This window comes from Pezoporus wallicus, unplaced genomic scaffold (genome assembly GCF_028554395.1).
Source record: "Pezoporus wallicus isolate ANWC-B61680 ecotype Strahan unplaced genomic scaffold, APGP_CSIRO_Pwel_v1 contig_3181, whole genome shotgun sequence".
Taxonomy (NCBI): domain Eukaryota; kingdom Metazoa; phylum Chordata; class Aves; order Psittaciformes; family Psittacidae; genus Pezoporus; species Pezoporus wallicus.
Window position 1 is genome coordinate 109,738 of NW_026641700.1, and position 21,786 is coordinate 131,523.

At 41.2% G+C, this 21,786-nt stretch overlaps 1 protein-coding gene across 1 annotated transcript in view; it reads right to left on the reverse strand.

Moving 5' to 3' along the window:
- Positions 1-773: 773 nt before the first annotated feature.
- The window catches only part of CMTM8 (CKLF like MARVEL transmembrane domain containing 8), a 41,978-nt gene continuing 20,965 nt past the window's right edge, over positions 774-21,786 (reverse strand). Inside the window, exons 2-4 of the mRNA XM_057424991.1 lie at positions 9,407-9,580; positions 3,881-3,997; positions 774-1,139 (exon numbers count right to left, since the gene is read on the reverse strand). Coding sequence (XP_057280974.1) covers positions 1,056-1,139; positions 3,881-3,997; positions 9,407-9,580 — 375 coding nt within the window. The 3' untranslated portion in view covers positions 774-1,055. The remainder of the gene's footprint in view (positions 1,140-3,880; positions 3,998-9,406; positions 9,581-21,786) is intronic.

A 21,786-nucleotide genomic window follows, 5' to 3' on the forward strand; every position in this document is an offset into this window, starting at 1 on the left:
AGTCTTCTTTGCTACAGGTCACACACATAAGTAAGTGCACACCATTTAGTTACAGGGAAGAATAAAGAAGTTCTTTTAAGCAGTAAGATTTCTCTGCTACCAAATAACTGTCCAACTAAGTTTTGGAAGACTGGAAAGAGTCCAAATCTTCTTAATCCAGCAATAAAAGATTCACCAATAGTTTTATGTGAGGATTACATACTATAGGATTTAGAAGCTCAGATTTTAATTAGGACAGATTAATGGACTAATCTGAGGAGAAAAGAAATGAAACACCATCCCCTGAGAAACAAAATGTGTTACCTTTTGTAGGTGTTTTGTCATATTCTCAGTAGGTTAAACAATGAACACCAAGGGGCTGTCGTCTAGGCTTAAGCCTTGGAGCCTGCTGGATTTATGAAACCTGTTAAGTTAATGTTTTTCAGGCACAATATTCCTTCAGCAAGCTTCAGACCTACAGTAATAGGTTCCAAAAGCAATCTCATGACTGTGAGAAGCTGTTAGAATTTGCAAACTGAGGGGTTCACCAGACTTCTCAGTAGCATATATTTCACTATGAAAAAGAATTTAAAAAAGCCTTCTACTCCCAGGTTACAAAACATGCACAGTTGGGTCATTTATTATTTATTTTAAAAGTTTTGGGTGGTATTTTTCCTGCACAGTGTCACTTTTTATACATAATAACAAGACAGTATCCATCTTAGTTTCAATCTGTAGCATTACATCTCAAAAGTATATCTGTAACATTTAAAAAGTTACATTTAAAAAATTGGCACATTCTTCCAGTAAGATTTATTAAAGGTTTAGTAACAACATCTATACAATGTCTAGAAAAATATGGTGTTAATTTTAGAAGAAGCAGTAAGAAATTTTACTATGTAGTACAGTGTTAGATGTAAAGATGGTATTGTACTATAAATAATCATTTAATCTCAAAGAATATAGTGTCAATTCTAACAGAAATGTTCAAAAAGACCTCATCCCTCTTCCAAGCTTTTGCCAAGAGTGTAATCCTCAGGATATTTTATACTACAGATTTCATTGTAACAAAATAGTTACTGCAAAGTTCGTGATTGCCAAGATATAAAGCTAAAATATGTATTTCCAGCATAGCAGGAGGTAACCACAAAGGCAAAGAACTGTAGAGAGAAGGGAAAAAAAAATACGTATTAGGAAAAAATATATATTTGAGAGCACTGTCATTTCTATTAAAGAACAAGAAAAAAAAAAGAAAAAAAAGAAATAGATATGGATTTGGAAAAAGGAGAAAACAGGCTCAGTAAATGGCACTTTTCCACCTTCTTGTACTTGTGTGGCCATCACAGCCACACTATGTAATCAAGATTATATTATACACAGAAATATGGGCCTAGAAGCAGTCAGAATATGGCATATTTCAACTCATATCTCCACATTATACTGCCTCAATATGGATCTTATAGATCGGACTCCCACCAATCCTAAATTTGCTGCTTTTAACATCACTTGCTGGTAAAGACTGATGGTTAGTCCATGGGACAGTATTAACTCAAGCTAATACTCCTGCACTGCTGCTATGTTCCAGGAATTGCCTACAGCCCACCTGTACCTCAGTATGGCACACTGCGTCAAAACAGGTTGGTTTCCTCAGCAAAATGTGGATTCAAATGCAGGCCCAGACATGTTCTCAAACAGCAGTACCAATTAGGTTACCAATTCCAGAGGTCCTCTACTGGTGACTGAAGTATTCCTCAGAGCAAGCACTGGTGACAGCAATCACTTGAGATATTACTACTTTGTCAGAAATTGGTTACAGAATAAGCCTTCTGTAGAAGGCTAGATTTATTTTATGTTTAAAGATTAAAACTACACAGTATTGGTGGCAGCATATGTGCAAAATATGCTGTGAACTATTTCAGTGGTACTGATAAAGCCCAGTTCAGTGCCAGTGGTTAAGTTCCTGTTAATCACTACATGTTGTTCAAAATAGACCATGTTCAAAATGGTCTTATGATAAGCCCAGAATATTTTGTGCTGGTAACTGAACCAAATAAAGCTGACACTGCAAATAGAATTAATGCTACTGTTCTTAGAGGTGAGAAATAATAGGATGAGAGAGAAAAGCATAAGTTACAAGAAGGGACATTTCAAGAAGGTATTAGGCAGGGAGGAAATCACAGTGAGAGTAATCAGACATGGCAACAGAGGCTCAGAGGCACTGTGAAAGAGCCATCCTTGGAAATACTCAAAACTCAAGTGGACAAGGCTACGACAGCCTGATATGAGTTAGCCCTGCTTTAAAGGAGGGAGAATTGGACCAGACAACCTCCAGAGCTTTCTTCCAGCCTAAAAATATTTTATGATTCTACCAGTGTTTCTTGCTAATATACCATCATTGGTCTGGGTGGGCACTTCAGCTCTGAGAGCAGGGCACCACTAAGCATGCATACAGGCAGCAAATCTAAGACCTCAAGCAGCAGGCTCTTGGTGAGTCTTGTTTAATGTAAATTTAATCTGTGGCACCAAAACCTGTAGATGATGATGTGAAATCTTATTGCAATAGAAATTTGTAGCAGTCACCTTCTCCAATATTTTTTTTTTTTTTTAATGAAATAAAAGCTCCATCTAAAATCTTTAACAGAATGACTGTTGGGGATAGAGGATTTGCTAAATTCTCACACATGTCTACCCATGAAACTCTTAATGTGTTTAGAAATCAGGAATCTGCATTTAATAGTTTATTTAGACATTGCATCAGATAAGCACTACTAGGAGGTATTAGAAGAGATTCCAAGCATCCCATGAGACACTGAGCATCCATGCATTTTGCATAAAACCTAAATCAGCATGGAAGCTTATCTAGCAGCAAACAAGTTCCTGTCAACAGCAGTGGCTGAGTAACAGACCAATAGTTACAAACTGTCAATGGGAGAAGACCCTGAACACCTCTAAGATGACAGGGATGTAGTTACTACATGCCCAAGAAAATAACACAGCAGGTGTTCTTCAAGTCTCTGTGCTCATGGCCACATACAATCAGCTTCAGAGAGAAGACAGGATTTGTGAATAGTCCAGAGAGGACAACTGCAGAAGCATGGACAGTCAGCAAAGTAGCTGTAATTCAGAATTACTGTTTACAATTGAATTTGACACTGTTGCCACAACGTGCAAAAAGTTCTTTTACAACTCCCTTAACTTGGCTAGAGAATGTGCTCCCCTACTCAGCAAGTGACAAGGGTGGGTTTTTTTTTCTTCACTCCCTTTGACTGACTGCTTTGGATTTCCAAATCTAAGTAGTAAGACTAATTAATGATTTACATCCACACTGGGAAGTTACATGATTTTTCAGGCACTGCTCACCCAACTCAGAAGAAAGACTATCAAAGGATGAGGCGGTAACAGGAAGATCACTGTAGAAACAGCAATACCAGTTCGGGACCTTCCCAAAGGCACTGTATATATGGCTTAGCCCACAAAAGCTGAATCGATCTTACCCACATGCATGCAGAGTTAGCTGAGTCAGTTTAAACTGCTTTTGAAGTTGTCCAAGTGCACTTAAGTGACTTGGTGCTTATATAGTCTGTTTCAGTTACTCTGACGTGCAGGCTGTAACCTCTGTCAGAGAACTAGTAACAAAAGGGGGCAAGGGAGGGGAAAAGCAGTATGATCATAAAAACATTACAGCCTTTTCTGATCTGTCATGTCTTGGTGGAATTTCCAGTCACAGCCAAAAACCATGAACTAAATTACAGCTACCTATAGGTTTTGTGTGTGAGCTCCTGTATCAGTCTGCAGATTTTCCAAATCCAGGACACGCACATTTCAACCCACACTTCCAGTGAGCACCTTTTGATACAACTTTACTGGATATAGAATTGATTTAAACAAAAAATGAACTCACTGAAGAAGCTGCCCAGCTGTTGTAATTGTGACTCTCCAGTTCCTTGGTAACTGAAGATGCATCTACAATGGCAGCAATGAGATACAAAATGAAGGCACTTCCGTTAAAACACAGACCCTGTTGAAAAATCAAATGACATAATTAATAGACACATGCATTTGATACCATTTCCTATACCAACATTATACAATTCTCCCCTAAAATATAATGCATACATGTAGTATACACAAGAAATGTGATTCATAACTATTTTTACCTTCCTCCAAGTTCCTATCTGTAAGATTAAAAACTAACTGCTTATCTTGAGGATCCATAAACATTAAGGCACCTTTCAGACAAACAGTTCTCTCCATCACATTAAATCCAGAAAAGTTTTAAAGCTGGTGTGTTTTTTTGTTTTCCAAAAGTGAAAATAAGGACACAGTTTGGTTATCACAATCTAAGTGTTGGGCAGTAAGAATATGACCTTTCATGAGAAACAAAAGTGAATTTGTTTACATTTTTAATCTATGCAAAGATACACTGTAGGAATCAGTAACTTGTGGCATGTGAAGAATATTTGTAAAGCTTCCAAATCTTTTTTCCACTCTGAAGGAGATAAAGAGGGTGTAATTGTTTTCCAGTCATATTCTCACACAGTTCAGTACCTTTCCCTTCTGCCTGATTTAGAGGGGAGAAAGAAACAGGTAAATCCAAGCAGAACAGTCTGAATAGACTATATGGGTCAGCAAAACCCATCCAGGGCAGATGATGCATCTTCTCTTCCAAGGAGCAGTTAATGTTGCAGGGTACCTATGTTGATTACTAAGAAAGAAGCAAAGCCGATAATGTTGATCTCGGGTAACAGTACAGCCAACAAACAAAACCAGTTTGTTCTGGTTTTGCATGTCAGAGAGAACAGGAAAGGAAGAGAGAATTGAAGCCTAAGAAGATGAAAGACAGATAAGAAGGCATGAGGGTTTTTTTAAAGTATGTTATTTTAATACTTTGTCCTTTACTCACTACTTGGCCATGGCTAAAGGAAGTTCATTCTTACAAAAAAAAGAAATCCCCTAAAACTCCACCCTGCTGCTTACCTAATACATATGAATTTGACCATACTTTTAGCTCACTGGAACCATGTTTAAATGGAATACTTGTGACATACTTTGCACCTAGTTACAACTGCAAGAATTGGTAACTCAATTATACCAGGTCCTAGTGACGTATGTGATCTGCTCCCTTCAGCTTTTGGCCCCATGTATGCACTCCACAGTGTCACACATATATCATTAACCCTTAACTGTTTCCTTGGCTGTCTCTAAATGCTACCATACTAATTCAGCTCCACTTATTAACTTCCATGGTGTGACGCAGTGGGTACTAGGAATATATGCCAGTTATTCCCTATTGACTTCACTAGTCACCAATTCTTGTTAGAATCTTAAAAAAAGAAATTCAGAAGGGGGCAGTTCCCACAGTGACCCAAAGCACTGATCAACAGCTTGAAGTGTCTGGTATGGAAGCACCTCACATCCACCTCCAGGACATTTGATTCTGGCAGAGTTTACTTCAGACTTGGTGGAGTGTGGCTCACTGCTGCAATCTCCTGTGACACACAGGGCTCAAACCTTCCTGAAGGGAAGCTATTCCCCAAACATGCTTCCTCAACTGCAGGCCCCTCCAGGGAGCAGCATGCTGTGCTGTCATCTTTCCACACATCAGTCTTCAGGTCACCACTGGCTATGTGAGATTCCCCATGCAAAAAGCCTTCTTACAGTTTTCAGAGCAGGCTGAAGGACATGCCTGTTACCCTGTGGCTCCTAAGTCCTGGCAACTTAAGGGCATTTGGAAAAGAGCCACTTATCCACTCTTCTGCAGGGAAGCACTTAGATGGAGTCCAAGGCTTGGCACTTGAGATTTGATTTACACATTTATAAGTGAGGGGGTTTATCTCACCTTTATCAGTTGATCTAAAAAAAGGTACTATCTCTATCCACAGATCTGGCCTCTTATTTTATCTGGGCACTGCAGTAATAAAACAAACTGTCAATTTTAGGATAAGGTATCAGCAATTGGCAGGTTCAGGTGAATTTCTGTAAAGCACTGATTTTCAAACTCCTAATTTGGTTGCCTAGAGTATTTGTTGTGGTGGTTTTTTAGATTTCCCATTCCAAAAAGACTCAAATACCCTGGAAAGCTACAAATTCACAGAATCATAGAATATTTAGGGCTGGAAAGGATCTTAAGATCATCTAGTTCCAACCCCCCTGCTGTGGGCAGGGACACCTCACACTAAACTATGTCATCCAAGACTCTGTCCAGCCTGGCCCTGAACACTGCCAGGGACGGAGCATTCATAACTTCCTCGGGCAACCTATTCCAGTGCCTCATCACCCTCACAGTAAAGGACTTCCTCCTTATATGAAATCTAAACATCCCCTGTTTAAGTTCTAACCCGTTACCCCTTGTCCTATCACTACAGTCCCTAATGAAGAGTCCCTCCCCAGCATCCTTATAGGCCCCCTTCAGATACGGGAAGGCTGCTATGGGGTCTCCATGCAGCCTTCTCTTCTCCAGGCTGAACAGCCCCAACTTCCTCAGCCTATCTTTGTATGGGAGGTGCTCCAGTCCCCTGATCATCCTCGTGGCCCTCCTCTGGACTTGTTCCAACAGTTCCATGTCCTTTTTATGTTGAGGACACCAGAACTGTACACAACGCTCCAAGTGAGGTGTCACAAGAGCAGAGAGTCAGGATCACCTCCTGATCACTGGTCACGCTCCTTTTGATGCAGCCCAGGATACAGTTCTGGGCTGCGAGCTCACACTGACAGCTTATGTTAAGTTTCTCATCGACCAACACCCTCAAATACTTCTCCACAGGGCTGCTCTGAATCTCTTCTCTGCCCAGCCTGTAGCTGTGCCTGACCCAGGTGTAGGCCCTTGCACTTGACATGGTTAAACTTCATGAGGCTGCCATCAGCCCACCTCACAAGCGTGTCAAAGTCCCTCTGGATGGCATTTCTTCCCTTCAGTGTATCAACCGAACCACACAGCTTGGTGTCATTGGCAAACTTGCTGAGGGCGCACTCAATCCCACTGTCCATGTCACCAACAAAGATGTTGAACAAGACCGGTGCCAACACCGATCTCTGAGGGACACCACTCGTTACTGGTCTCCAGCTGGACATTGGGCCATTGACCACAACTTTTTGCATGCAGCCATCCAGCCAGTTCTTTATGCATCGAGTGGTCCACCTATCAAGTTGATGCCTCTCCAATTTAGAGACAAGGATGTCATGTGGGACAGTGTCGAACATTTTTGACAAGTCCAGGTAGATGACGTCAACTGCTCTGCCCCTGTAAATTACTGCAATATCTTGTCATATAGAAGAGAAAAAAAGCACATAATTTTTGAGAAGTGCTGCTCTGGGAAATAACACTGTTGGGGAAGATGGAATGCAGTGCAAGCTGATTGGGCCTTTACTGCCAATATATTACTCAAACCAAATGGTTCATGCTAAATTACCATCTGCTTCTTAAGTTCAAGTTGACGATATTTTAAAAGGTTGCATTGATTCTTTTAGCAAAGAACATGCACTATTAAGGAGAGTCAGTTTTGAAGCACATCCTTTGGGTTAATTTGCAGTAAAAGTAACTGCATCTTAAGCAATCTGGTAATGTGCTTGAGCTGCAAAAAGTGAATTTATGAGAGAGAAGTCCAGATGTAATTTCAGATACTACATACAATAGGCATCATTTGAACTAACTGTTGCCTAAGGAGGCAGAGCAATAAGTAGCAGAGCCTGAAATTCAGGATACTTCAGAGAATGGGATAAGATGGACATAATCTCACTCGCTCAGATAGGTGTATATCATGCTGTCTTGACTGAAGACATTAACAGCATCTCTCTGAAAAGAGACCCAGCCTCTCTCTTGGCCAGCCAGGAATGGCAGAGGTCAAATTCAAAGGCTGTTCCCAACAGCCTTTAAATTTTACCTTAGGGGAAAACAAGCTGGAATGCAAGCATCCTTTATTTATTTTGCATTTATTCTCTCTTCATATTACCCTTTTCTATAAAAGGAGATTACCTTTTAGATCTATACTTACGTGAGCTTATCTACAGTATGTCTGGAACTCAGAGCAAGAAATACACTCAATATGAGGTAGAAACAAATCAAATACTCCAGCTTGTCCACTACACAGATCAGGGGCAACTTACTGATGTGCACATGCTGTCTGAAACAGTTAGTGTTAAACTGACGAAATAGGGGCAATGACTAAAACTATATCCAAGTGGATACAAAGATGCTTTCCTTCTGAATGTACTTTACTTACATTTAATGCAATGGGGAAAAACCAACCAACCCACACCTTCAAATGTACCCAGACACATAATTGCTGTAATCGAAATAATCCAACATTTCTATAGCAGTGTTATAGCCTTAATGGCAATTGCTGGTCATGAAACTTGAAAACAGAGAAGCTATCTAAACATAAACTTAGTTGTTCTTATTAGTAATTGCTATAGCTGGCTATTTATTACAGCAGCAAATGGGAAGACTAAAAGAAAAGAGTATTCCATTTTGGTCATGTACAAAATGCAGTTGATAACAAGCTGTTTGCAATACAACAATCAAATATCACCAAAAATAACAGAATTCTAGTCAATAATCTTTAGCTAGTATGAAAAAAAAAAGCAAAGAAAACAGATAACATCATCTCACTGTATCACACAAATGCACAGCTAAAATTTATAGTAATTTTTGGATGAGTCCCAAACAGCCAGCTGACTGAGATGACAATGACTTTTAGGATCTATTACCCTGAACACCAGCCTGTTATGAAAATCATGTAAAAATATACCATTGAGAAGTGCAGCTAGCCAGGTTTGATCCATCCAGAAAAACTGGATCTGAATTTTAAGTGCATGAGAAATTTTTCTGTAATTACATTAGCTGTTTATCTGACTTGCATTAAGTCTTGAGCTCAAAGCAAATGATTATGTAACACATATTTAACGTTTATATATATAACACTAATTTTCAGCACCATTTTCACAATAGACCATATATGGATTCTCAGACTGTTGTCACCTCTGAACCACCTTTGCTTTTACTGTTTTAAAAGCCAGGGTCCCACTTCCAATTCATGGTGTTGATTCAAATAGGGATTTCTGCTGTTTAAAACATATGGCTAGGTCTGTTAGCTCAGAGGCAGGAACAGACTTATTTTTCACGGGATGTAATCACTACAGGGATGAAAAAAAGCCACTGTGCATAAGTATCAGTCACGCATACATCATTAAAAATCAAGTAACTGCACCAACCACTGAAAAAAAACGTGAAACATCATAGGAAAAGCGTTCTAAAAGTGTCTGGGTAGTATGAAGGTTAAACATTGCACGTATGCAGCCGCACAGTAATTAGGGAAAATTCTGTAAAAAGCACAAGTACAGTTGGATAACTACACCCATAGAATGCATTAATATTTTAGTCTCTTCATAATGAAGCAAACCTGAATCAACAAAGAAGGGGTGTATTTACCACCGTGGTCCATGGCACCTGGGGAATCCTGGTGTAGGTCATTGTCATGTAGATGATCAGAAAGAAGACTGTGAGAACCCAGTAAAACACAGCTACAAACATCACCCAGCCGAAGGCTGGATATAGAAAGTATTCTGTTCCAGCAATCAAGGTCCACACCAGAAGCCCCAGTACCTGCAAAAGTTATGAAGAAGAAAGGAAACTGTTACAGTCTTGGACCTTGTACATTTGTTCTAGGTCAAGGAACAACACTACTGCCATTCACATAACTACTTGATGACCTGAGCTGGGATGCTACACTAGGAGAATACTAATCTAACAAAAAAGAAAATCATATAAAACTGAATTTGCTGTGGCAGGGTGTCACAAAGTGAAAGGCAGAATGAGGTGTCCCAGTGCTACAGAATCATAGAATAGTTAGGGTTGGAAAGGACCTTAAGATCATCTAGTTCCAACCCCTCTGCCATGGGCAGGGACACCTTATGCTAAATCATATCACCCAAGGCCTTGTCCAACCTGGTCTTGAACACTGCCAGGGATGGAGCATTCGCAACCTCCCTGGGCAACCCATTCCAGTGCCTCACCACCCTAACAGGAAAGAATTTCCTTCTTATATCCAATCTAAACTTCCCCTGTTTAAGTTTTAACCCGTTACCCCTTGTCCTATCACTACAGTTTCTAATGAAGAGTCCCTCTCCAGCATCCCTATAGGCCCCCTTCAGATACGGGAAGGCTGCTATGAGGTCTCCACGCAGCCTTCTCTTCTCCAGGCTGAACAGCCCCAACTTTCTCAGCCTATCTTCATATGGGAGGTGCTCCAGTCCCCTGATCATCCTCGTGGCCCTTCTCTGGACTTATTCCAACAGTTCCATGTCCTTTTTATGTTGAGGACACCAGAACTGCACACAATACTCCAGGTGAGGTCTCACAAGAGCAGAGTAGAGGAACAGGATCACCTCCTTTGACCTGCTGGTCACACTCCTTTTGATGCAGCCCAGGATACGGTTGGCTTTCTGGGCTGCAAGTGCACACTGAAGCCGGCTCATGTTAAAGTTTCTCATCAATCAACACCCCCAAGTCCTTCTCTGCAGGGCTGCTCTGAATCTCTTCTCTGCCCAACCTGTAGCTGTGCCTGGGATTGCCCCAACCCAGGTGTAGGACCTTGCACTTGACATGGTTAAACTTCATGAGGTTGGCATCAGCCCACCTCACAAGCGTGTCAAAGTCCCTCTGGATGGCATTCCTTCCCTCCAGGTTATCAACCGAACCACACAGCTTGGTGTCATCCGCAAACTTGCTGAGGGTGCACTCAATCCCACTGTCCATGTCAGCGACAAAGATGTTGAACAACACCAGTCCCAACACCGATCCCTGAGGGACACCACTTGTTACTGGTCTCCAGCTGGACATTGAGCCATTGACCACAACTGTTTGCATGCGGCCATCCAGCCAGTTCTTTATCCACCAAGTGGTCCATCCATCAAATTCTTGTCTCTCCAATTTAGAGACAAGGATGTCATGGGGGACAGTGTCGAACATTTTTGACAAGTCCAGGTAGATGACATCAGCTGCTCTACCCCTGTCCATCAGTTCCGTAGCCCCATCATAGAAGGCCACCAAATTGGTCAGGCAGGATTTCCCCTTAGTGAAGCCATGCTGGCTGTCACCAAGCACCTTGTTGATTTTCATGTGCCTTAGCATGCCTTCCAGGAGAATCTGCTCCAAGATTTTGCCAGGCACAGAGGTGAGACTGACTGGTCTGTAATTACCCAGGTCATCCATTTTCCCCTTCTTGAAAATGGGGGTTATATTTCCCTTTTTCCAGTCATCAGGAACTTCACCTGACTGCCACAATTTCTCAAATATGATGGCCAGCGGCTTCACAACTTCATTCACCAGCTCCTTCAGGACCTGCAGATGGATTTCATCAGGACCCATGGACTTGTGCACATTCAGATTTTTAAGATGCTCTCGAACCAGATCCTCTCCTACAGTGGGCCCGAGGTCTTCATTCTCACAGTCCCTGCATCTGCCTTCCAAGACTTGGGTGGTTTGGTCAGAGCCTTGCCAGTGAAGACCGAGGCAAAGAAGTCATTCAGAACCTCAGCCTTCTCCAAATCCTGTGTAGCCAGTTCTGAGAGCTTCCTGAGGGGGCCTACATTCTCCCTAGTCTGTTTTTTATTTGCTATGTACTTGTAGAATCCCTTCCTGTTATCTTTAATACCTCTAGCTAAGTTTAATTCTAACTGGGAATTGATTTAGCTCACCTTTAACTGCGATGGAGCCATATTTGCAACAGTTTTACAGCTAGTTCTAAAAAAGATGGCTTATTATAGCTTACTAGCTTACGTGCATAAAGGTAAATACTATTTTGCAGTCAGTGAAGTCACTTTAGAAACAGAAGCCTATGAAGGACTACTGGGATCTTCAGGTCCCATCTGCCACAGTCACAGGTAACTGGAGTAGCTGGGGTCTCATTCAAAATGGTTCATGCCTGCTCTGTGGACTGACAAGGTCCACAGACACAAAACAACTCCTAGGACCTACTATAGTCCTAGGAGACTAGGACTAGTTACTACTATTATAGTAGTAAATATTACACTAGGATCTCGTATCAATAAATATCAACAGCTACCACTACTGTAACATCCTGCTGGACCACAGCAGGTCGGGTTGGTAATGTCATTATATTTCACTGTTCTTAAAACACCTCTCAAGTGAACTGATCCTAAGTAGTAGACAAGAACTCACACTTGAGCTAAGCAAAGCGCTCTGGGGAAAAAAGCTCCCTTTCTGATCCTGAATCTGGCAATCTGTTCACATCTAAGGCAAAGAAACACATGAAGGAGATATTTTGAACATGATCTCTCCTGTTTTTTCTAGTGTTAGGTGATTTTCAATGTATTAAGATGCATGAGGAGCAAATAAAACAGAGGTCATACAACAGGAAGAAAAGCTCTGCATTTTGCAAGTTGTCCAGCAGTTAGAAAAATCATAATTATACAAAGAAAGAGATATTTTTATACCTTAAAACCAATAACAGTTCATCCTTCAGATTTCCATCCAAACTTAACTCAGCCCTCAATTTGTTGTCTTGTGTTTACAGTATACTCCTGTACATTATTTATACATTTACTCACACCTGCACTATGCATACATAAAAGCACCGCACAATTGTCTGTTCCACTCTTTCTTTGGTCTTGTAATAGAGAAGGCACATAATGGTCTTTTTAAGAGCATTCTTTTCCATCATTTTCACCAATTCAGCAATTTCTTTATAAAGGAAGCCCTAGAAATTGTTCTGACTGGGATAAAATCCTACGTTCCGCAGCATACCAGCGGAGGGCAGCATTGCCTCACAAGAACATTTCAGTGTTACAGAATCACAGAATTGGGTAGTTTAAAATACACACTACTATTTCACCATCATCATGGCTTGACTTCGTGATCGAAGATTTGGTAAGGGCTTTACCCACGCTTACTACAAGCGCGCTGATGACTAAAAAGGCCAATGCGGGATAGGCAAATCCAGTTGCAAAAACCACAGCGGAAGAGGTCTCCTTGGGTGGTATAGGGGGGGCGCGATTCTTTCTACGTTGTCTTTTCTCCTCAAGACTAATTCTGCATGTGTTCTCAAAGGAGACAACAGCATTATGTATGGTGTGTCTCCAAGTCTCCCGATTGGAGGCCACGGTGGACCACTGATGGTAGTCAATATGGCCAAGGCTAAGGTATTGCTTCAGAGAGTCCTTATATCTCTTCTTGGGGCACTTCTCTTGTGGCTACCGGTGGCAAGTTCACCGTAAACCACAATCTTAGGGAGGCGGTGATCCTCCATCCTAGAGACGTGCCCTGCCCAGTGCAGCTGCGATTTCAGCAATATGGCCTCGATACTGGTGACCCCTGCCTGTTCAAGGACAGTAACACTTGACACATAGTCAGTCCAATGGATGTTCAGAATTGTACGGAGGCAGCGCTGATGAAAGCGTTCAAGGAGTCGCAGGTGATGGCAGTGGATAACCCATGATTCAGACCCATATAAAAGAGCAGACAGTACAATGGCTCTATAGACACTAATCATTGCACTTTTCTTCAGGTGTTTATTGCACCAGACTCTTTATGGAGTTTTCTGAAGGCTCTATATGCCTTTGCTATTCTGTTATCTATCCCTTTGTTGATCGTGGCATCTGAGGAAATAATGCTTCCCAGATAGCTGAACTGCTGAACTGACTTAAGCTCTGACTTGCCAGTGGTAATGTGGGGATGATGATAATCTTCTTGTGGTGCAGGTTGGTAGGGAACTACTCTTCTTCAAGCTGACTTCCAGCCCAAAAAGCTCAGCTGCCTTTGCAAAGCAAGCTGTTAAACGCTGTAGAGCTGCTTCTGTGTTGGCAACAAGGACGGCAGTGTCAGCAAAAAGCATTCACAGACAAGGTGATTCAGCGTCTTAGTGTGGGCCTTCAGTAGCCTTAGACTGAACAGGCTCCCATAGGTATGATATCGAATATAAATGCTGTTTTGTTTGTCTAGGTGTACCACAGCCCTTTGGAGCATCATGCTGAAGAAGATTGTGAATAAAGCTGGTGCAAGAACGCAACCTTGTTTCACACCATTGGTTATTGGGAAGGGCTCAGAGAGTGCATCGCCATATCTGACTTGGCTGCACTGATCCTCATGTAACAGAATAATCATTTTGGGGAACAACCTAATCATTCCAATATCAGCCACAGGCCTTTTCTGCTCACAGTGTCAAAAGCTTTGGTGAGGTCAACAAAAGTTACATAGAGCCCCGTATTCTGTTCTCTACACTTCTCTTGCAGTTGTCTGAGAACAAATACCATGTCTGTGGTACTTCTATCAGCTCTGAAACCACCCTGACTTTCAGGTAGAAGTTCTTCTGCGATAGCGGGTACTAGTCTGTTCAATAGTATTCTTGCAAGGGTTTTTCCAGCAATGGAGAGCAGAGTTACATACCTCGGTAGCTTGAGCAGTTTTGACTTTACACCTTTTTTCTTATACAGAGTGATGATGATTGTGTCACGAAAATCTGATGGTAGTTTACCTTGTTCCCAACAGTGCACAACTAGCTCATGTTATTTAGCATGAAGTGCTTGGCCTCCATGCTTCCAGATGACGGTGGGATTCCGTCAACCCTAGCTGCTTTGCCAGTTTTCACCTGCCGTATTGACTTAAGTAAGAGTCTCTCCCATGATAGGGGCTATATCCAATTTGTTTTTCACTGGATGTTGTAAAATGTGCTGGATTCCTATGCCTTAGACTACAAGGTTAGCACTAAAGACTGTTTGAACATGTTCAATCGTATGTACTATTTAATGCAAAGTTATCAGTTCAGCAATGCTTCCTATAGTTAATTTTAATTCTGGTTCCAACAACCTTTACTAATAGCAGCAATTCAGTTAATAATGCCCCAAACTGCATGAACTCCCCATGATTAGATTAAAACCCAACTCAATTTTAGTCTAACAACTGAGGATGAAACAACCTTGATAGATTAATAAAATCAGCTAACAAAATACCATTTTCTTAGGATACAAAGTTGCTTTCCATTGTGCCCATCCACTTTAATCCAAGTTTAAATTCATCATCCAGAAATTATACCAATGAATAATTGTCTCACACTTGCTAAGTAGTAATTAAAGACAGATTTATCCTAGATCTGAATACCGAGTAAAATACCATGCACAGAAACTTTGAAGATAACACAAAGAAAACAAAGAAATTAACCACCATTAAGCACCATAACCTACTGACAACAGGGTTGGGTTTTAGAAAGCTTTTGAAAATAGAAGTAGACTTTCTCATAAAAAAAGCAAAAGACTATGAAAAATGCTCAATACTAAATTCAACACCAATAAGATTGATAAGAACACCTCAGAGATTATATAATGGATTATTTCTGGAAAGAGTAAAAACTTCCCAAGCAGCAAATGATTAAATCTTAAAAAGGGAAAAATTTGAGGTTACATGAGACCACTAATCTTATATTATCACACAGTGAAGCTAGCAAGACAGTAACTAGATGACTGGTACTCTCACTGGTCACTGTTTTTTTTCCAGTTATATTCTAAACTGGTGCTATCACCTCTCTTTCAAGATCATTTTAATATTGAAGTGGCTGTACACCTCACACTTATTCCAAAGAATTACTTCGTTTTTACAAAGTTTTTACATGCTTTTAGCTAGCCTGTATCAATGGCAGAACAACTTATCTAAACAACTGTGATGCACCATGGATGTTACAGATTTATATTCCTAACCAGTTCCTAGGTTCATATGCATCATAACTTTGATGGCTTGCATATTAGAGTACATATGACATTTTCAGTTACATCCAGATACTCTTACTGCATATTACTGGAGCTGACAGGCTAAAATAATATTTCAGATTTCTTGATTAGACCTGAAAAGGCCAGATCAGCTCATGGTCAACGATTCACTGTGTGTAGTTAAATGATATGGCAAATGGTTTTATTGCATATATAAACATATACAATAAATTGATTTAAAGCCCATGCATTTACAAAATACCTAAGGAGACAAAGGAACACAGACACCTAGGCAAGTCTCTCACGATAAGCTTGTAGTCTTAGCATATTAAATACTGAGATAGCTTCTGCACTGTTAAAAGCCTGTCTCGTAATATTCTCATTGTCCCTTACACATTTGCTGTTCAACAAACTGGATGACACTTGTCCATCTCCTGGAGCCAAGAATGCTGCTTTTCCTGCTGATTTGATAACAAACCTCCCCACTGGGAATAACTGGACTATATTTAAATGCTATTTCCATGAGCATCTAGTGTACAGAGTCTGGCAACTGAGTGACAGGTATACGATACTGTAAAGCAAAGACCAGCAACTGCAATACCTGGGGAGTGCCCATAGTGATTCAGCGTGCACAGCATATACACAGCTACCTTTACTGCTTCAGATCAGCTGAAAGACAAGGGAGAAAGCCCCACGCAGTAAGTGGGAAAGGCCTGCATCTCTTTATAACCAGGTATGCTACAGTGTGTTAGTTAATAGCTAAGTATGTAATTTATGAGCATGTCAGACTACTGGGCTTATTTAGAATTACAGGATCATACTATGATCCTGTCAAAACGAGCCTAAGGGAGGAAAAGGAGTTAAAAAGACCAAAGAAAATAATACATGTGGTAATTGATGAGAGGGGACACTGGGTCCTGAGACTGTAAGGGTTCCAGCAACTGGGTCCAGTTTTTCAAGTCAGATGGGAGCCAGGGATTTCACTCAGTACATAGTAAAGGCCAGCAGTTTTCCCTTGTTTACTGCAGCCTCTGATTTCAACTCAGAGGTTTGTTTTGTGATCATCTGGCAGCTCCTGCTTCATCAGGTACCTCCACTACTAGAATGCATTAATATGTGAAATGTACTAATGCATGCTTCAGCAGTTGGCAGATACCAAAAAAATGGAAATAACTTTGTAGCAAAGTCCAATAATATTGAGTGTGAAGGTTTAAAATATGATGCTTAATTGCACATTCCAACCCTTAAATAAGCACCATAATTTTTCCATAGTGCTGAGAACTTCGGAAGTATCAGACTATTTAGTCATTTAAAAACCAATAAAGGCTTTGTTGCCTAGCAGATGTGACATATCTTGTCTTCTGTCACTGGTACAAATCAGCAGGTATGAAAGCAGGTGTGAGCTTGAATCTGTGCTTCCACTTTTTCTGTTTGAAGCAGCTTAAAAACTGCAGAACTGAATTTGTACTTGCAAACTGTATTTAAAAAGCCTAAGATGTAGTGACCTCTCTTCAGTGACACTGGTGTTACACATTCTGCAGCATTCATCTTGACTGGTTAACTCAGCAACACAATTCCTTTCAAAGGAAAAAAGAGTCTCATTGTAGCAGAACTGACAGGGAGGAAACCCCAAGGGTCATGTAGTTTCATGAAATAAATAAATGAATAAATAAAACAAACAACAATACCCCCCACCCCCCCCCCTCCCCCACTATTTGGCATGTTTGCCTGAAGCTTTTCCTATTCTTTATCCTAGAGATGCTTCCTAGGACTGTTTTAGTTCTTTCTATGCATAAGTATTACAGGATTTATACAGAGTTGCTACTGGCACAGATGGAAATTATGGTAGAAGGAGACTAGAACAGTTGTGCATTTGCAGCAACAATTGTCTCCTGTATTCAAGACACTTAAACATGGACAGAATCCAGCAAGTAGAAAGCAAAACATCTTGCATCTCCTTCCCAAGAAAGGAGATTTACAACTAGAAGAAAGACCATTCTAAATTATTGCACAGCATTATTCCACATTAAATCACAAGTTAGGAGCTGCCTCAGCAGCAGCACATGCAGCCTGTGAATGTCTCAACCTCAATCTTCTTCCACTGGCTATTTTCTGCAGGCAAAAAGAAAACCAGGGAGTCTCCTGTGGGCAGGGAGTGCAGGAACATTTCTCATGCTTGCTCCCTAGTTTCTTATCTCACCTTCCATGGCCCTTTGGAAGACATGTTGGAGATGCTTTTCATCAGGCACTAAGGGGGGAAGCAAGGATTCCTAAGGGCAGCCAGACCAGCAGTTCAGCAATACAGGGGCTCCACTTATTTGATGTTGATTAGTCAACACCCCTTGGGTGTTTGTAAGCACTTGGTAAGACAAGCAAACATTCTCCAAACCTGTCATGACATGGATCACACCAAAACACAAGCTCTTATACTGTGAATCAAAAACAGAGAAAAAAAAAAAAAAGGAAAAGGGACATTCTTCTATTGCTTCTGGAAGACATGTTCAGGACAACCAGTCGTAAGAACAGGCAGATTTAACTGTCTTATATTTGACATATACAGAATTATTTGCTTTTTTTTTTTTCAGCTATGTCTAAATGGAGAATTTGCACTGCACTTAAATAATGTCTTTACATCGAGCTTTTGTTCTCTTAACACCCGACCTATGAAGTGACATACAATGATTCCACCTTTTGCCACTAGAGGGAGCACAATCACTGCTTTTTTTGTTAGAAAAAGCTTTACGAAGGGGGCACTTGCAGCTTCAGATGCCAGCAGAAACATCAAAGAGGCGATTTGCACACAGTGCCAAACCCCTGCAAATTAAAAGGGAATGCTCAAAAGCAGCTAGATATATACAGAAATCTTTCATAACGGTTATACTAAGTTAGAGGGCCCACACAAAGCAACTGTGATAGGTTCACTTCCAGACTGGGCACTACAGCAACACCAAATGTAGGTTTATCCACAAACTGCTCAAAATAAGGAACATGTATTTGTTCTAGAAAAAAAAATAATAAAAAATTTCCATATTATTTACAAAATTGTATTTTAATGCTCATGGAGGAAAAATAAGGTGCAAGTCTACAAGTACTGGATAAATCAATCAAATAACAATCCAGACTAAAACACTTAAATCTTGTTTGTTCAGCCATCAGACAAAAAATGCTAAACATGTTTTAAACCTTAGTTTTTAAAACTGGAAGGATTCAAACTTAAATAAAATTTCTATTAACAGTGAGTAAAGGATGCAAAGGTGAGGAAATCCAAAACCACCTTTCAGCTACATTTTTTAGATATACAAGATCCTTGCTTAAGTGCCTTTGAAATTTTGAGGACCACATTAATGTATGCTGTAATAATGTAATCATTACACTGCCTTAGCCTACTGCTTCTCTTTCCCAGTCTCTTTTTTAACACTTTCTTAACACGAAGCCTTACAACGAGTTAACATCAGGCAGTTACTACTGTTCCCTTCCTCATTACTGACAACACAGTACTCCGCTTTTCTTCCCTAAACATTTGGTATCAGCAGCAGTTGGAAGCATTTACTTTGTCAAGAGCTCCTAGGTGGAGGAAAGCTTTGTGATTCATCTGGGCTGTCTTCTGGTGAGTCAGTTTCACATAAGAGAACTTGTGATCTACACAGAAACACAGAATGGTTTGGGTTGGAAGGAACTTTTAAAGCTCATCTAATTCCAACCCCCTGCCATGGGCAGGGACACCTTCCACTAGACCAGGTTGCTCCAAGTCCCGTCCTACCTGGCCTTGAACACTGGCAGGGACAGGGCAGTCACAGTTACTCCGAGCGGTTTCAGTGTCTCACCACCCTCACAGTAAAGATTTCTTTCTGACATCTAATCTAAATCTCCCCTCTGTCAGTTTAAAGCCATTTCCCCCTGTCCTGTCACTAGAGGCCCCTGTAAAAAGTACCTCTCCAGATTTCTTGCAGGCTCTGTTTAGGTATTGGAAGCTGCTCCAAGGTCTCCCCTGAGCCTTCTTTTCTCCAGGCTGAACAAGCTCAGCTCTCTCAGCCTGTCTCCGTAGCAGAATTGCTCCAGCCTTCATAGCCCTCATCTTCATGGCCCTGCTCTGGACTTGAGGGTAAAACCAAATTCCTCTGATTTCTGTATGTTTTGGAAATTTGTACACCAGATAAAAGGAAAGGCTGGTGTTTTTGCTGAGACTTTTCAGGGCTTTGCCTTTCTAGCAAAATTAAATAATCCACAGTGCTCACAAAAACATGCCAGTGGTCATGATAAACATACCAATGCAGTATCATATCATTTATACAGTACAACTCTTAGTGTCAAGCTGAGTAGCAGCTACAGATCTCAAGTCTCTCCTACCTTTGAAAACACGCCTATCTGTAATAAAACTGTGCAAAATCCACTCCTCTACATTCATAGTATTTCTAAAAATTGGCTGAATACCTTTTGAATTATTTTCAAACAACCAATTCCAGTGTTGAAACTTCCCACAAGTCTTCAAAGTTGTCCTGGGTTTAGCAGTAGCAGTCAATTTTTCTCCTTCACAGCTCTGGTGCAGCGCTGTGTTTTTGAATTTCAGCCTGGGAACAGAGCTGATAACACCAATGTTTTAGTCTGACCAAGGACTTTGTGAGTCTCATTCTCTGCCAGGGAAGAGGGGAGGCTGGGAGGAAGCAGGGACAGGACACCTGACCCAAACTAACCAAAGAAGTATTCTATACCACAGCACATCATGTCTGGGGAGGTAACTGAGAGTTACCTGGAAGGGCACTCTCTTCTCGGTCAGGCTCGTTTTGGCGGGTGGTATCGTATTCTCTTCCCTTGTTATTTCCCTTATCATTGTTATTATTGGTGGTAGCAGCAGTAGTGATTCGTGTTATACCTTAGTTACCGGACTGTTCTTATCTCAACCTGTGGGAGTTACATTCTTTCGATTCTCCTCACCATCCCTCCAGGAGCTGGGGGGGGAGAAGGAAAGAAAGAGGTGGGAAGTAGAAACTGTGTGGCTGAGTGGGTTTAAACCACAACAAAAGTTTATCATGTTCTTACTTCCATGGAAGCACCAGCAAGTACCCCTCACTACAGACGAAATGTGAGGGCTTGAAATACTGGCAATACAAACCATCACTTGAGAGGTCTCACCCAGAAAGTTCGTTTTTAGAATGGATTTCCTAAGAAAGAAAACTACTGGGAACAGCATATGTCAAAAATATGCTCCAGAAATACATCTTCACTATAGACTGAACTCACTCCAAGAGTCTAGTCCAAATCTGATTACAAGCCATAGAAAAACCACCTGACCCAGGCTTGAAATGAGTCAAGGTCCAACTGGCAGACATTCCATTCAACAGGGAGCACGCCTGTTCTCAAGTAAGAATTCACATCAAGCCCTTCAACAGCTGACAGACCTCTGGTGCCTTTCCCACAGCTCCACAGAGCAGAGAAGTCCTCCCACATCTACCCTGGCTTTCCAAGAAAGAGTCCAAGAGCACCTTCACCTAAAAAAACTGGGCATTGAACCAGTTCTGCTGTTCAGACAGTGATGCTCATTATCCAGATCAGCCATGGAGTGAGGATGTACTGGCTTCAGCACACACAAATAAGGGTGTCAGCGTACACTTACGAAAGGATTCACACCGAGAGGCAGAGCCAGCTTTCAAGAGTGCCCGAGAAACTTTAACATCTCATTGGGAAGAGCAGACAGAGGTGGTTAGTGATGGGCATGCAAGTGAGAAACTTTCTGGTCAGAATGGGTACTGCAACACTGCAGTGCTGCCTAGGCATAAAGCAAATAGTCCCTGAGCAAAATGCAGTAGCACACCCCAATTTCATGTTATAATGAGTCTATCACCTACTAAAATGAATAAATCACAAATGTACTTCTCCAGCCTCCACTGACCACACTGAAACTCATGCATGAGGAGCCTTCTGTGATATGGTGCTCTGGTTCACTTCAACTGACAGCTAAGAAAAGTAACTCAGGGGTGGGAGAGAGTAAGGAAACTGTACTGTCCATCCCAGCAGCATATTACAATGCTCAAAGGTTGCTTCACCTGAAAAAAATGCATGGAATGTGTGAGACCAGAGCTAACCCCAGTAATACAG